This window comes from Lynx rufus, unplaced genomic scaffold (genome assembly GCF_022079265.1).
Source record: "Lynx rufus isolate CCGP_SWC_20201006 ecotype Redwood Valley unplaced genomic scaffold, mLynRuf1.p SCAF_8, whole genome shotgun sequence".
Classification (NCBI taxonomy): Eukaryota; Metazoa; Chordata; class Mammalia; order Carnivora; family Felidae; genus Lynx; species Lynx rufus.
In genome coordinates, this window is record NW_025814896.1 from 27,646,899 (window position 1) to 27,660,495 (window position 13,597).

Here is a 13,597-nt window from a genome sequence, read left to right on the forward strand (position 1 = left end):
GAAGGAGGGAGAGCCAGTGGCTGGTGTCTGCGCGGGGCAGGTGGGGGAGGGGGTGGAGCCGAGACACCCGTGGGGGGCGGGGCGCGCCGGGGCGGTGACACCCCCCCCTCCCCCAGGGGGCGGAGCGCGCGGGATGTTGCAATCCCCGGCTGGAGCGCATCAGGCGACGGCGGATTAGCGCAGGTTTGCATCACCCGGGCCCGGGCCGGAGCCGGCTCTGGAGCCGGGAGACACTCGCAGCGGAAGCGGCGGCGGCTCCACACGTGTCCGGCTGCGGGGCCCGGGGTCCCGAGCGCAGCCGCGTCGCAGAGGGCCCCCGGCCACGTGGGAGTGCCCTGGAGACTCAGGATCCCGCCGCACGCCCGGGCAAGGTACCCTGCGGGGCCGGAGAGGGGTCGGGCCGGGGGTCGGGGGCGGACGGGTTGGAGGGTGCGGACCCGCGAAGGTAGAGCATATCCTGGGGGCGGAGGGAGCAGGGGACAGAGGTGCGAGCGTGTGGCCCCGGGAGGTGAGCGTGGGGCGGGGGAGGCGTGTGTGTGAGGGGCCCGCGGGGGACGCTGGGGACCGCGTAGGGTCTGTGTCCCTCTGGGGTGTGTGTGCGGGATCCGCGTGGGCCTGCGGGGTTGGAGGGGATGTGTCTCGGCGCACGGTCAGAGCCTCGAGGAGCCGGTGGCAGGTGTGGGCTGTGCTGGGGCCGGGCTCGGGTACCTTGGGGGCAGGTGCAGGGGGAGAGGGAGCGAGGACGCAGCGCGCGGGGTGCGGGACCCCCGGAGCGTGCGGGGCGTCGGCCGCAGGTATGCACCTGGCGCTGCGGCTGCGGGTTGCGGGCTGCACCGTGCGCGCTTGCGTTTTGTCCCTGCAGACTCTGGGGCGTGAGGAGCGAGGAGGGCCCCGGTCCGCCCCTTCTCACAGCCCTGGGGCCCAGCCTCCTTTCCTCGCCTCTCCCCCTCCCGCTGCTCGGTTTCCGCTGAATCTTCTGCCTCGGGACACCCGCGGCCCGCCGCTTCCGCTCCCACGGGAGGAGCCCGGCGGCGGCAGGCGGGGCGGGGCCGTCTAGGGGGTGGGGCACGTGTCAGACCTTGCCTGTGACCTTACAGGTATCGGTCAGTGGTGAGTGGGAGAGTTGGGAGGGCTCTGCGTGTGTATGCCTGCCCACTTGCCCAAGGACGACGAGGTGTGTGTCCCTTAATGATGTGTGTGCCCCTCTCTGCCCTGGATGTGGTGTCGCAGCTGGCCGGCTTGGACAAACTGTGTTTTTGAGGGGCGTGTGTACAGCTGTCTGCTCTGGGTTCTGTGAGTGTTTGGTGTGACCTGCCCTTATTCCGCCAGAGGCGTCAGGGAACAGCAAGAGTTAGGTGTTAGGGGCCGCCTCCATTGCCCAGGGCTACCCCTGCCAGGCCGGGTCTGGGCCAGGATTCGAACCTGGGAATGTCTGACTACAGCCACCCGCTGTTGCATTCTTACTACGTTGGGATTATGGCCTTGCACGCCATTTGAAGTCTCCCTGCCTCCCTCCCAAGGCAGCCCACCGCTCGCTCGGACTTGGGAGTAGGTGGTCCTCAGTCTGAGAACGGACTCTGAGTGATGTTTCCCCATTGATCCTGGCTCAGACCTTCGGGAAGGTCTTTACCGGGGCTGAAGTCGATCTCCCTCTAATGTCTTATACCTTGGCTCCGTGTCCCTCATCTGGAGCCGGAATGGGTAGGCAGATAGATCCAGGAGAGAACCTCCCTGCTCTCGCATGCCATTGCCCTCTCCTCCACCCACCACACAGTTATACAGCTGTGTCCCCCCACCCCCCCACCCGCCGCCCCGGAGGGGAGGGGTGGCTTCCTCCATAACTGAATGAATGAATCTTACCGCCTTTGAGAGACATCCCCTCCTTGCCTTACTTCTTACCTGATGGTGAAACTGCACTGTCTATTGTTGACTAACTCTGGACCTGTGATTCTGATAGCTTTGAGTCATCAGGCAACAGTAAAGTTCACATTTGAAAAAAACAAAAAAAGAAATACACTCATTTTTGAAATACTCAAGCCATAAAGGAGTGCAGGATCTTTATTTTAAAATACTGAAATTGAGGGGCGCCTGGGTGGCTCAGTCGGTGGAGCGTCCGACTTCGGCTCAGGTCATGATCTCGCGGTCCGTGAGTTCGAGCCCCGCGTCGGACTCTGTGCTGAGGGCTCAGAGCCTGGAGCCTGTTTTGGATTCTGTGTCTCCCTCTTTCTCTCACCTCCCCGGCTCATGCTCTGTCTCTCTCTTCTCAAAAATAAATAAATGTTAAAGAATAAAATAAAAAATAATAATAAATGAATAAATAAAAATAAATAAAAATACTGAAATTGAAAATGCCCTTGCCTTTCTACCAAATCCCTTCCTCTCTTGGGCCTCCCAGGAGGCCAGGAGCTACTGTGGCCGGTTTAGTCTGGGTCCTTCCAAAACTTGTGCATTTACATACCGACCTATAAGCAAGTATGGAGATATTTTTTTGATATGCTGGTGGCGTTTTTTACATGAATGAAATCGTCTCAATCATCTCAGGGTATATCTGTCCTATAGCAGCTTGCTTTGTGCACTGGACAACATATCCATTCCAGAGCCCGCATTCATATGTACATTCATACCTTCCTCATTCATTCATCATCCCTCCCTCCCTGCCCCAGGTAATAGCTCCCTGCACTACACCACTCAGCAGATAGAGTGCAAAGTCTCTCTTCCTCTCACCGCCAAGGCCAATTCTCCACTTTGCTTTTTTAAAATTCCACTTAACCGTTCACTCTGGAGGTTTTTCTAATCAGCACATAAGGAGTTTCTCTTTCTTTCTTTTTTTTAGGTTTATTTATTTTATTTTTGAAAAAGAGCGTGAGCACAAGTTGGGGAGGGGCAGAGAGAAAGACAGAATCCCAAGCAGGCTCTGCACGGTCAGCACGGAGCCTGATGCGGGGCTCGAACTCACGAACTATGAGATCATGACCTGAGCTGAAATCAAGAGTCGGACACTTAACCGACTGAGCCACCCAGGCGCCCCTCTCTCTTCTTTCTTTCTTTCTTTCTTTCTTTCTTTCTTTCTTTCTTTCTCTCTTTCTTCCTCCTTCCTTCCTTCCTTCCTCTTTCTTTCTTTCTTTCTTTCTTTCTTTCTCTTTCTTTCCCTCTTCCTTCCTTCCTTGCTCGCTCTTTCTTTCTCCTTCCTTCCTTCCTTCCTTCCTTCCTTCCTTCCTTCCTTCCTCTTTCTTTCTTTCTTTCTTTCTTTCTCTTTCTTTCCCTCTTCCTTCCTTCCTTGCTCTTTCTTTCTTTCTTTCTTTCTTCCTCTCTTTCTTCCTCCTTCCTTCTTTTCTTTCTTTCTTTCTTTCTTTCTTTCTTTCTTTCTTTCTCTCAGTAAGCTTTTAAAATTTTAGGTCTTGAATTTACGACCCTGAGATCAAGAGTCACACGCAGGGCACTTGGGTGGCTTGGTCGGTTAAGCGTCCGACTCTTGGATTTGGTTCAGGTCATGATCTCATGGTTCAGGAGATGGACCCCCATGTTGGCCTCTATGCTGACAGCACGGAGCCTGCTTGAGAGTCTCTCTCTTTCTCTCTGCCTCTCTCTCTCTCTCTCTCAAAATAAAGAAATAAACTGAAAAAAAAAAAAAAGTCTCATGCTCTACCGACTGAGCCAGCCAGGTGCCCCTAAAGAGTTTTCTTAATCGTAAATGGCTACAGTTTTTTCGTGTACGGATGACATAGAATTGATTTAACCAGTTCCCCAATGATGGACATTTAGTGGTTTCTATCACGTGGGTGCAGGATAACCGTGTACCGACATCATTATATCGGTGTGTACAGGGCTTGCTGGTCCCTTTCCGGGGCTGTATAATATTCCACCATGTGGCTTGTATCATGACCTTTAACCAGCCCCATACTGCTGGACGTTTGGGGGTGTTTCCTGCCTTTTGCTATTGGGTGCAAGGCTCTGATGAACAGCCCTTGACATGTTTAATTTTTTGGTGGGCATTTTAATTGGAGGATAAATCCCCAGAAGCGGGACATGCAGTCAAGGTTAAGGGTGTTTGTCACTTTGATGCACACTGCCAAGTCCTCCTCCATAAAGGCTAGGGAAGGGGGGGGGCCACCAAACAGCCTCACTTCAGTGCTTTTTCCCTTCTTCGCAGATGCGAGCCACCCCTCTGGCTGCTGCTGCGGGTGCCCCCTCCAGGAGGAAGCGGTGGGAGTTGGACAATGACCTAGACACCGAGTGTCCCATCCGGAAACAAGCGCGAATCGGGCCCCAGCCCAGGCTGCCCTCCTGCCCGCTGCCCCCGAGCCCACTTCCTGCTCCAGCCCATGCCTGTGCTGGGACCACTGCCTCCCGTCTTGGGCCCTATGTCCTCCTGGAGCCTGAGGAGGGTGGCCGGGCCTACTGGGCCCTGCACTGCCCCTCAGGCACCGAGTACACCTGCAAGGTACGTTCCCCCAGGGTCATTCTCCCCCAGCATCACAGGGGGCCTGGAAAGGGCCTTGGCTCTAGAGGATTGCCAGGGCTGAGGGGTCCTTATATTACTTTATTCCTGTGTTTGTTGGGGAAGCAGCCAGTGAGCCTCCAGCTTTCCCCATCGCCTAGGCTTTTCTGGTCAGTGTGTAGAAGGATCATCGGCCTGTCTGTAGAGGATCACCTATTCATTCATTCAACAAACCTTCACTGAGCGTGCCATGCACCCTGCTGTGGCTCTAACATAGACCGAGTCCTGCTCTCATCAAGCCGATGCTTAAGTGGAGGATATGGACAGTAAACAAGAGAATAAGTAAAATACGTACCAGGGGATCGTAAGTGCTTTGGAGAGAAAGCTGGGAGCTGAAAGAGAGGGGGACAGGGATTATGGGGGAGCAGGTGATTTTAGTCCAGGAAGACCTCTCCGAGGAGGTGACATTCAAGCAGTGACTTAAGTGAATGGGGGGAGCCAGCCCTGTGGGTCTCTAGGAAAGAGCATTCCGGCGGCAGGACAGGCAAGTTCAAATGCACAGAGGCAGGAATGTTTACCCTGACTTAAAAAAAAGTAGTCTCTGTTTTTTGAATTCTTTCTTCCGTGACACCCAGCTCTTTGGTTTTCTTTTCTTTTCTTTTTTTTTTTAAACATATGCTTACTTTTTTTTTTCTTCATGAATTAAATATGTATGCGCTTTATTTATTTTTATTTTCTGTGTGGGCATGGCCAAAATAACATGGGAAGGGTTTAAAGGCAGACAAAGTCAGTATACCAGCTCTGCCTCTGGTCAGCTGTATGGCTTCCGACAGGTGACCTTCCTTCTCTGAACATCAGTTTCACCATTGGTAAAACGGAACACACCTTTCAGGGATGTGGGGAGGTTTCCATCTGATGTCCGTAGAGCCCCGAGCACATTTTCCAACACCCTCACCACACTCACCACTGCCCCCTTCCCTCCCCTGCCCCACTCCAGCTGAACTGATCTTGGGCTGGTTTTTCTGAAGTGGCTCAAACACTTTCTTGCCTCAGGGCCCTTGCACTGCCCATGTCCCCCACCTGGAAAGCTTATCCCGTGGGCATCTCTGAATCATTCAGGTCACTTCCCCAGAGTCCCTTTTAGACCACACCTTTCCGGGTAGGTGCCCCCTTCCAAAATATTCTCTCCTCCAACATCTTTCTGGAGGATGCTCATGAGAATTTGTAAATATGTTGTCTGTTGGCTTGTTTCCTTGTCTCCTGTATTGGACCGTGGGCATCAGGAGGGCAGGGGCCACGGCCGTCAGCCAGGTTGGATCCCCAAGGCAGGCACAGGCAGCCGCCAGTGTCTCCTTGTGGAGTGAATGAGAGGGCGGGCAGGCGGTGCATCCTAGGGAACGGTATAGCTATGAGTACGGGATGCTATGCGTAAAGTGACTCGTGGGCTATCTACTCTTCTGCATTTCCACGGCCTTGGGCTATTTCCGTTTGGGTTCCCTGTCATTTCCCAGTTGCCTGAAGTTTAAGGGCGTCTAAGGTAGCAGTTGAGGGCACAGACCGTGGAGCACGGATTCAGGTCTCAGGCCTGCCACCCGCTGGCTGTGCGGCCTCTCAGCTTCGTCCGGGTGGAGCGGCTTGCTGGAGCGCGTGGCACAGTGCCGAGCACACAGTGCCTGAATGGTTGGCCGTGACTGCTTCCAAGGCCAGGCCGGGCTCCGCCGGGCGGCCGCCACCTGCGCTCACGCCCCGCCCCGCCCCGCCCACAGGTGTATCCGGCCCACGAGGCCCAGGCGGTGCTGGAGCCCTACTCGCGGCTGCCCCCGCGGGGACACGTGGCGCGGCCCGCCGACGTCGTGGCGGGCCCCCGCCACCTCTACACTTTTTTCCCACGGCCCCACGGGGACATGCACAGCCTGGTGCGCCGCCGCCGCCGCCTCCCCGAGCCCGAAGCCGCCGCACTCTTCCGCCAGATGGCCGCCGCCCTGGCGCACTGTCACCAGCACGGCCTGGTCCTGCGCGATCTCAAGCTGCGGCGCTTTGTCTTCACCAACGAGGAGAGGTGAGTGTGGGCACAGAGACCCTGCGCGCAGACACGCCTGAGAGGTGAGCCATGCTGGGGAAACCGAGGCCCAGGAGGGTAAAGGAACTTACGCAAGGAATGGAGAAGCCTGGACGAGCACCTCCGCCCGGGTCCCAGGAAAAGGTTGACTCAGACTGAATGCAAAGCCCCTGAGGTGGAGCATTGCCTCTGTGACAGTCACAGTAGCCGACGGCGATGAGCAGCTTGGCTGCCCTGTCTGACTTGGCTGGGATCCTTACGAATAGGAGGCAGGGCTAGTATTGCTTCCTCTAGGTCAGGGGACCAAACAGGCCCAGAGAAGTCAAGTAAGGCCCAAGACCCCACAGCTAAATATATAGCAGAGCTGGGAACTGACCCCAGAGGTGACTCCAGAGAGGTCCTAATTCACCTTAAACTTGAGAGGCGGGAGTCTGGCTGGCCTTACCTGCTGACTCTGGGTGACCCGGAGTCTCTGGGCCTCAGTTTCCCCATTGGTAGGGGAAAGGGCCAGGTTGTCAAGATGCTTCCAGGATGTCAGGGCCACAGACAACAAGCCAAAACAGGCCCTGAAGCTCCTCACATGGGAACTATTTCTGTGACGCTGAGGATCAGTGATTTTTGGAGGGAGGGAACAGAAAGGCACCTGGCATTCTGTCCCCTCCCCTAGACTCCCCCGGGGGGTGTGCAGGACGTGTCAGGGAGCATGCCAAGCCAATCAGGTGCATGCGAACATCCATCAGGAGCATGAATTTCATTTCAAGATTTTTTTTGTGGGGGGGGAGTGGGGGGAAGGAGGGTGACCCCATCGTACCCTTTAAACTTTTTGAAATAGTTTTAGACTTGCAGAAAAGTTGCAAAAATAGTGCCAAGAGTTTTCATATTGTTTTCACCCAGTTTCCCCTAATATTAACTTCTCAACCACAGAACAGCCATCAAAACTAAGAAATTAACTTGGGTCTAGTACCTATTCACTGAACCACGGATTGATTTCAATTTCGCTAGTTTCCCGCTAATACTCATTTCCTGTCTGGCATCCAGTCCAGAAGCCCAGCTTGCATTCAGTTGTCATACTCCTTAGTCTCCCCGAGTCTGAAACTGTTCCTCAGTCTTTCCTTGTCTTCCTTGACCTTGACACTTTAGAAGAGTACCAGTCAGGGGGCTCCTGGGTGGCTCCGTCAGTTAAGTGTCCGACTTCCGCTCAGGTCATGATCTCGTGGTTCGTGAGTTCAAGCCCCGCGTCGGGCTCTGTGCTGACAGCTCAGAGCCTGGAGCCTGCTTCGGATTCTGTGTTTCCCTCCCTCTCTGCCCCTCCTGCGCTCATGCTCTGTCTCTCTCTCACTCTCCTTCAAAAATAAATAAACATTAAAATAAATAAATAAATATTTAGAAGAGCCTTAAGGCCCCCACCCATCTCAGCCCCCTCTCCAAGGGACTACTGGGAAATGTGCTCCTCTCAGAGTCCTAGTTCGAACTGAATTGCTCTGTGGCCTTGAGAAATGACTAATGTCTCTGAGCCTGGGCTTCCTCATGTGTAAAATGAGGTCAGTCAACCAGCCTCACAGGACTGGCTCAGTTCTTTTTTATTTTTATTTATTACTATTATTTTTTTTAATGTATTTATTTTGAGAGAGACAGCATGAGTGGGATAGGGGCAGGCAGGGAGAATCTCAAGCAGGCTCCATGCCGTCAGCAAAGAGCCCGACGCGGGGCTCGAACTCACGAACCATGAGCTCACGACCTGAGCCGAGGTCAAGAGTCGGCCATTTAACCAACTGAGCCCCCCGGGCGACCCAAGACTGGCTCAATTCTGCCAAATGCCAGCAGGCACTCAGGAAGTGGGTGCCATTAAGGGTGACAGCGTGGGGGCATGTGGGGGCACGGGGGGCCCAATAGGAGGTGACCCTTCTGTCTCTCCACCTGCCACAGGACAAAGCTGGTGCTGGAGAACCTGGAGGATGCCTGTGTGCTGAACGGGCCCGACGACTCCCTGTGGGACAAACACGCGTGCCCGGCCTACGTGGGACCTGAAATCCTCAGCTCCCGGGCATCCTACTCAGGCAAGGCGGCCGATGTGTGGAGCCTGGGCGTGGCGCTCTTCACCATGCTGGCTGGCCACTACCCCTTCCAAGACTCAGAGCCTGCCCTGCTCTTTGGCAAGATCCGCCGCGGTGCCTTTGCCCTGCCCGAGGGCCTCTCGGCTCCCGCTCGCTGCCTGGTCCGCTGTCTCCTTCGACGGGAGCCAGCCGAACGCCTCACGGCCACGGGCATCCTGCTGCATCCCTGGCTGCGGGAGAAGCCGATCCCCTCAGCTCCACCCCGATCCCACCTCTGGGAGGCCGATCAGGTGGTCCCTGAAGGGCCGGGGCTGGAGGAGGCCGAGGAAGAGGAGGGGGTAAGAGAAGCTGGTCTATATGGCTAGGTAGCCCTAGACTCGCAGCTGCAGCAGTGGAATTGAGTTTGGGGTATCTCCAAGCTCTCTCCTGCCTTTTTTTGTTTTTGCACTGAGCCAAACCTTAGTGCCTTCTAGAAGGGAGAAAGGAGGCATGTGTGGAGTGTGCTGTATGCACACCTGTGTGGTTCCGCACACCTGTGCACACAGGCTTGCGCATTTAACAAATCCTGGGAGCTCACTGCGCGCCGAGCCCTGTTCTCGGTGCTGGGAGCGCCGCAGTGAACAAAAGACGAAGCTCCTGCGGACGACACATCTCCAGCCCACGGTCAGTGTCCACACTGGGCCCTCTCAGCACAAGTGTCCGCATCCACTCGTGCTGGTGCCCAGGCACTTCCGACCTGGGACAGTGCCTCTCACAAATCCCTGTGCCAAACAAAGTCTGCTGGCCTCTCCCTTGCAACTCAGGACTCCAGAGCCCAGGCCGTGCTGGGAATTGGGCTCCCAGCCGCTCTCTTCTCCGAGCCAAGGACTGGGCTGGAGGAGCCCCAGTTCAGACTATGAGGCTGGTCCTCGCCTAACTCAAGGAGCGGTTTGGAGCGAGGGCCCGCGCCTGTCCACCTCTGGCCTGAGCACCAGAGTTGGGGGATGGAGGGGGCACGGTCGTCTCCCCCTGGCCTCCTGGAAAGTCCCAAGCCCTGTTCTGGGTTTTGGACCAATACTATGGGTTTTGGATGCCAGAAGAATCTATTTTTACCTTGTGCCTAATAAAGGAGTGGTGAGATAGTTTAATTTCTCCGGGACATTTCTTCTAGCCTCTCATGGAATGGCGGCACCTGGGTGGTTCAGTTGGTGGAGCGTTGGGCTCTTAACGTCTCGGCTCAGGTCATGATCCAGCCCTGAGTACGTGAGTTCCAGTCGCGAGTCAGGCTCTGCACTGACGGTGGGGAGCCTGTTTGGGATTCTCTTTCTCTCTCTCTCTCTCTCTCTCTCTCCCTCTCCTCCTCTCTGCCCCTTCCCCACTCACTCGTGCACATACTCTCTCTCTCTCCCTGTCTCAAAATAAATAAACTTCAGGGGCGCTTGGATGGCTCAGTCGGTAGAGCGTCTGACTTCGGCTCAGGTCATGATCTCACAGTCCGTGAGTTCGAGCCCCGGGTCGGGCTCTGTGCTGACGGCTCAGAGCCTGGAGCCTGTTTCAGATGCTGTGTCTCCCTCTCTCTCTGACCCTCCCCTGTTCATGCTCTGTCTCTCTCTGTCTCAAAAATAAATAAAACGTTAAAAAACAATTTTTAAAAATAAATAAACTTCAAAAAATAAATAAAGGAAGGGGGCGCCTGGGGGCTCAGTGGGTTAAGTGTCTCACTTCAGCTCAGGTCCCAATCTTATGGTTCGTGAGTTCAAGCCCTGCGTTGGGCTCTGTGCTGACAGCTCAGAGCCTGCAGCCTGCTTCGGATTTTGTGTCTCCCTCTCTCTCTGCCCCTCCCCTGCTTATGCTCTGTCTTTCTATCTCTCTCTCAAAAATAAACACAAAAAAATAATAGAAATAAAAGAAGGAAATGTATTTCACACAAAGCGAGAAGTCAGGAGATGGGATGGGCTTCTGGGCTGGTTGATTCAGCTCTCAGAACTGTCAGCAAGGACTCTGGCTCTCCAGGCTCATTCCGTCTCTGCTCTGTTGTCCCTGGTGACTACTGGCACAATGGCTACAGCAAGTCCCAGGTGTCACATAAGCGATCCACGACCAGGGGAGGCAGGAGGGCGGCACCGTAGTACCGAACAACTCAGTATTCTGGAGTCAGGTTGCCTGGAATTAAATCCTGACTCCCGCGCTCACTGGCGGTTTGACCCTCTGTTTCTTAACCACCCTATTCTATGCCTGAGATGATTCATCTCTGCGATGAGGGCAACAGTGCCTAACTCACGGGAGTTGAGTTATTTCACGTAAAGCACTTAAACCCTCCATAAGAGTTAGCTGTTCCTATGAGCCCCACAGCTCTCTCTCGGGACGGGCAAAGTTTTCCCAGAAGCGCGCCCAACAGACTTTCCCACATAGCTCATTGGCCAGAGCTGGGTCACCTGCCCTTTCCTGACCAATCACCAGCAAGGGAAATGCAGTCCCGCTAATTAACCACGCCAATCCCCCAGCTGTAGGTGGGTACAGCCTCCCCGAGGCTCACGCTACACGTGGGAGGGGAGATAGTGGGAGAAAGCACGAGCACTGAGGTCAAAAGCCTGCTGGCTGCAGACATGCCAGGAAAGCCATCCCGGGATCACCCGGCCACCAGTCCGCAAATGCAGAGATTGGTCAGGCCGATGGAGGCCGGAAGACTTGCCCAGCTGACCCACAGGATCATGAGTTAAATAAAGTGATCGTTGTTTTAAGCCTCTGAGTTTTGGGGTGTTTTGTTAGGCGGCGAAAGCTAACTGATAGACTGGGAGACGTCAGCCTCATCTCTGTGCAGCCAGCATTCCCCGGGGCAGGGCCCAGCTGTGTTTCGGGTCTCATGGGGCAGGCAGTCCCCCAAGCTTTCCTCTTTCCCCTCCCGGCTTACACCTAGAGACCCCCTTTAATTCTCAGGACGACCCTGTAAGGTAAATGCGCCGGTCACTTTACAGGTAAGAAAAATGCGGTTTAGAGAGCAGAAGACTCGTCCAAGACGACACAACAGACAAAAAGACTCACCTGGTTTTGCTGCGAAGCAGGAACTTTTCGACAAGGCTGCTCAGTCAACGGACAGGTAAAAATGTAAAATCCACTCTCCCCGAGTAACGCACATGGCCGCGATTACAGAGCACTTCCACGCTCCATTTATACCCAGATAATGATCATCATAAAACTTTTACAGAATCAAACGTAGTGCAAGTATAGTCTGAGTATATCGCGAGTGAGGGGCTCTAGGAAATCTAACTGGGGATTTTCTCTATAACTGGGGGCTAAATACAAACGACAGTATTGCGGCCTCGCGGTATTGTATTCGAATACAGTATTGTATTCGCTCGCTTAGCCCGCCATTCAACCACTCTTATGGACGGTGGCTACAGGCCGGGCATCGTGCCAGATGGACTCAGTCTAATGGAGAAGCCATCTGTGAAACACGTAACCACACAAATAAAAAACTAATGACATCTGCGGTTAGTGAGTTCTTTGTGGCTAAGGTAGGGCGGTGGGCGTCCCCAGTACTTCAAGGGCTCCCCTAGCTGCCCTGCCCCACCTTACAATCATGTGACCAGTTCTGACCAATGGGGGGCTGTGCGTGCTTGGAAACGCCCACTGTGAGGGCGCTGAGAGCTGGTGATCCTCCACTCCTCTTGTCCTTAACGCAGGCCACCTCGAGGCCCCGGTGCCCTTAGCTACAAGTTGGAGGAGGACCACCAGCTCCACACTGGATTTTACTGAGCAACACACGAGGCTTCCTGTGTGAGATCTTGGTGATCTCGAGTTTGTCTGTTGGGCAGTTAGTGTTAATGACCGCGACTAAGGACAGTTTGCCCCAAGTGAAGGGAGGAAATTTCCCCCGCGCCCCCCCCACCCCATTACTAGGCTGTCGCAGGTCTTTGCTGCATCGCAAACCCCAAAACTTAATGGTCCCTGATTCTCTGGCTCAGCAGTTTGGGCTGGGCTCAGCTGGCTTACTCGCGCTGTGGCAGGCTGCCAATGCTTTTAAAAAACAAACAAACATTTATTTATTTTGAGAGAGACAGAGAGAGCAGGGGAGGGGCAGAGAGAGAATCCCAAGCAGTCTCATGCTCAGCGCAGCCTGACATGGGGTTCGATCTCACAATGAGATCATGACCTGAGCCGAAATCAAGAGTCGGACACGTAACCAACTGAGCCACCCAGGTGCCCCAGGCAGCTGCTGCTTAGAGGGGTGCCCAGGCTCACTCACAGCCCCGTTGTCTGTCAGTCAGCAGGCTGTAGGGACGCCCACCTGGGTGGGTCACCTCTGCTCCAGGAAGTCTCAGCCTCCAACAGGCTTAGCCCTGGGCCCCCTCCTGTCGTGCTCTTGCGTTTCAAAAAAACAAGAGAGGGCAGGGGCCAAGGTGCTTGTTGTGTTTGTGTTGCATCAGCAAATGTCCCATTGGCCAAAGCGTGCCCCGAAGCCAGATTCGGGAGGTGGGAAAATAGATTCTCCCTCTTGCTGGGAGTCCCTGAAAAGAATTTATGGCTATTGATTGATGGATTGATTTAAATACACAACACGGGATATACTTGATCAACTGACTAAGCCGACCGCCGTGTGCTTCAAACCGCCCCTGCAGGCTGTGTGTCCCTGGACAAATTGCTCCGTGTCTTTGGGCTCCAGCCTGTTCCCCTCCTCTCTGTGTGGCTAAGCCCTACCCCTCCTTGGACGCTGGACCCTCCTTGGAGCAGGACTGGCCCTGCCCTGCATCACTGACTCACACAGAACAGAGTCTCAGAGGTGGTGGGTCAGTCGCCTGCATCGGTCCCCTGGGGTGCTTGTTTACAAGGCAGATCCCCAAACTCTCTCCTGACCTGTGAGTCAGACTGCCTCGGGTGTGCGCCTTAACAAGCTCCCCGGGGCGATGCGACTGAGCAGCCAATTTGGAGAACCTCTGTGTTTGGTGAAATCCTGAACTCCTTGGGGACTCAGAGCTCATTTCGGCTCCTCGCAGAGCTTGTTTGACCCCGGGCCCAGGTATAAAATGGGTCGAAGTCCCACCCGCCTGTGAAGCCAGTCATCATAGC

At 54.9% G+C, this 13,597-nt stretch overlaps 1 protein-coding gene across 1 annotated transcript; it reads left to right on the top strand.

Moving 5' to 3' along the window:
* The first annotated feature begins 201 nt into the window (after positions 1 to 201).
* On the top strand, positions 202 to 9,771 carry TRIB3 (tribbles pseudokinase 3). Its single transcript, XM_047069734.1, has 4 exons — positions 202 to 371; positions 4,151 to 4,441; positions 6,205 to 6,497; positions 8,424 to 9,771. The coding sequence occupies exons 2-4, from the start codon at positions 4,151 to 4,153 to the stop codon at positions 8,914 to 8,916; spliced, it is 1,077 nt and encodes a 358-aa protein (XP_046925690.1). The 5' UTR covers positions 202 to 371; the 3' UTR covers positions 8,917 to 9,771.
* The last annotated feature ends 3,826 nt before the right edge of the window (positions 9,772 to 13,597 follow it).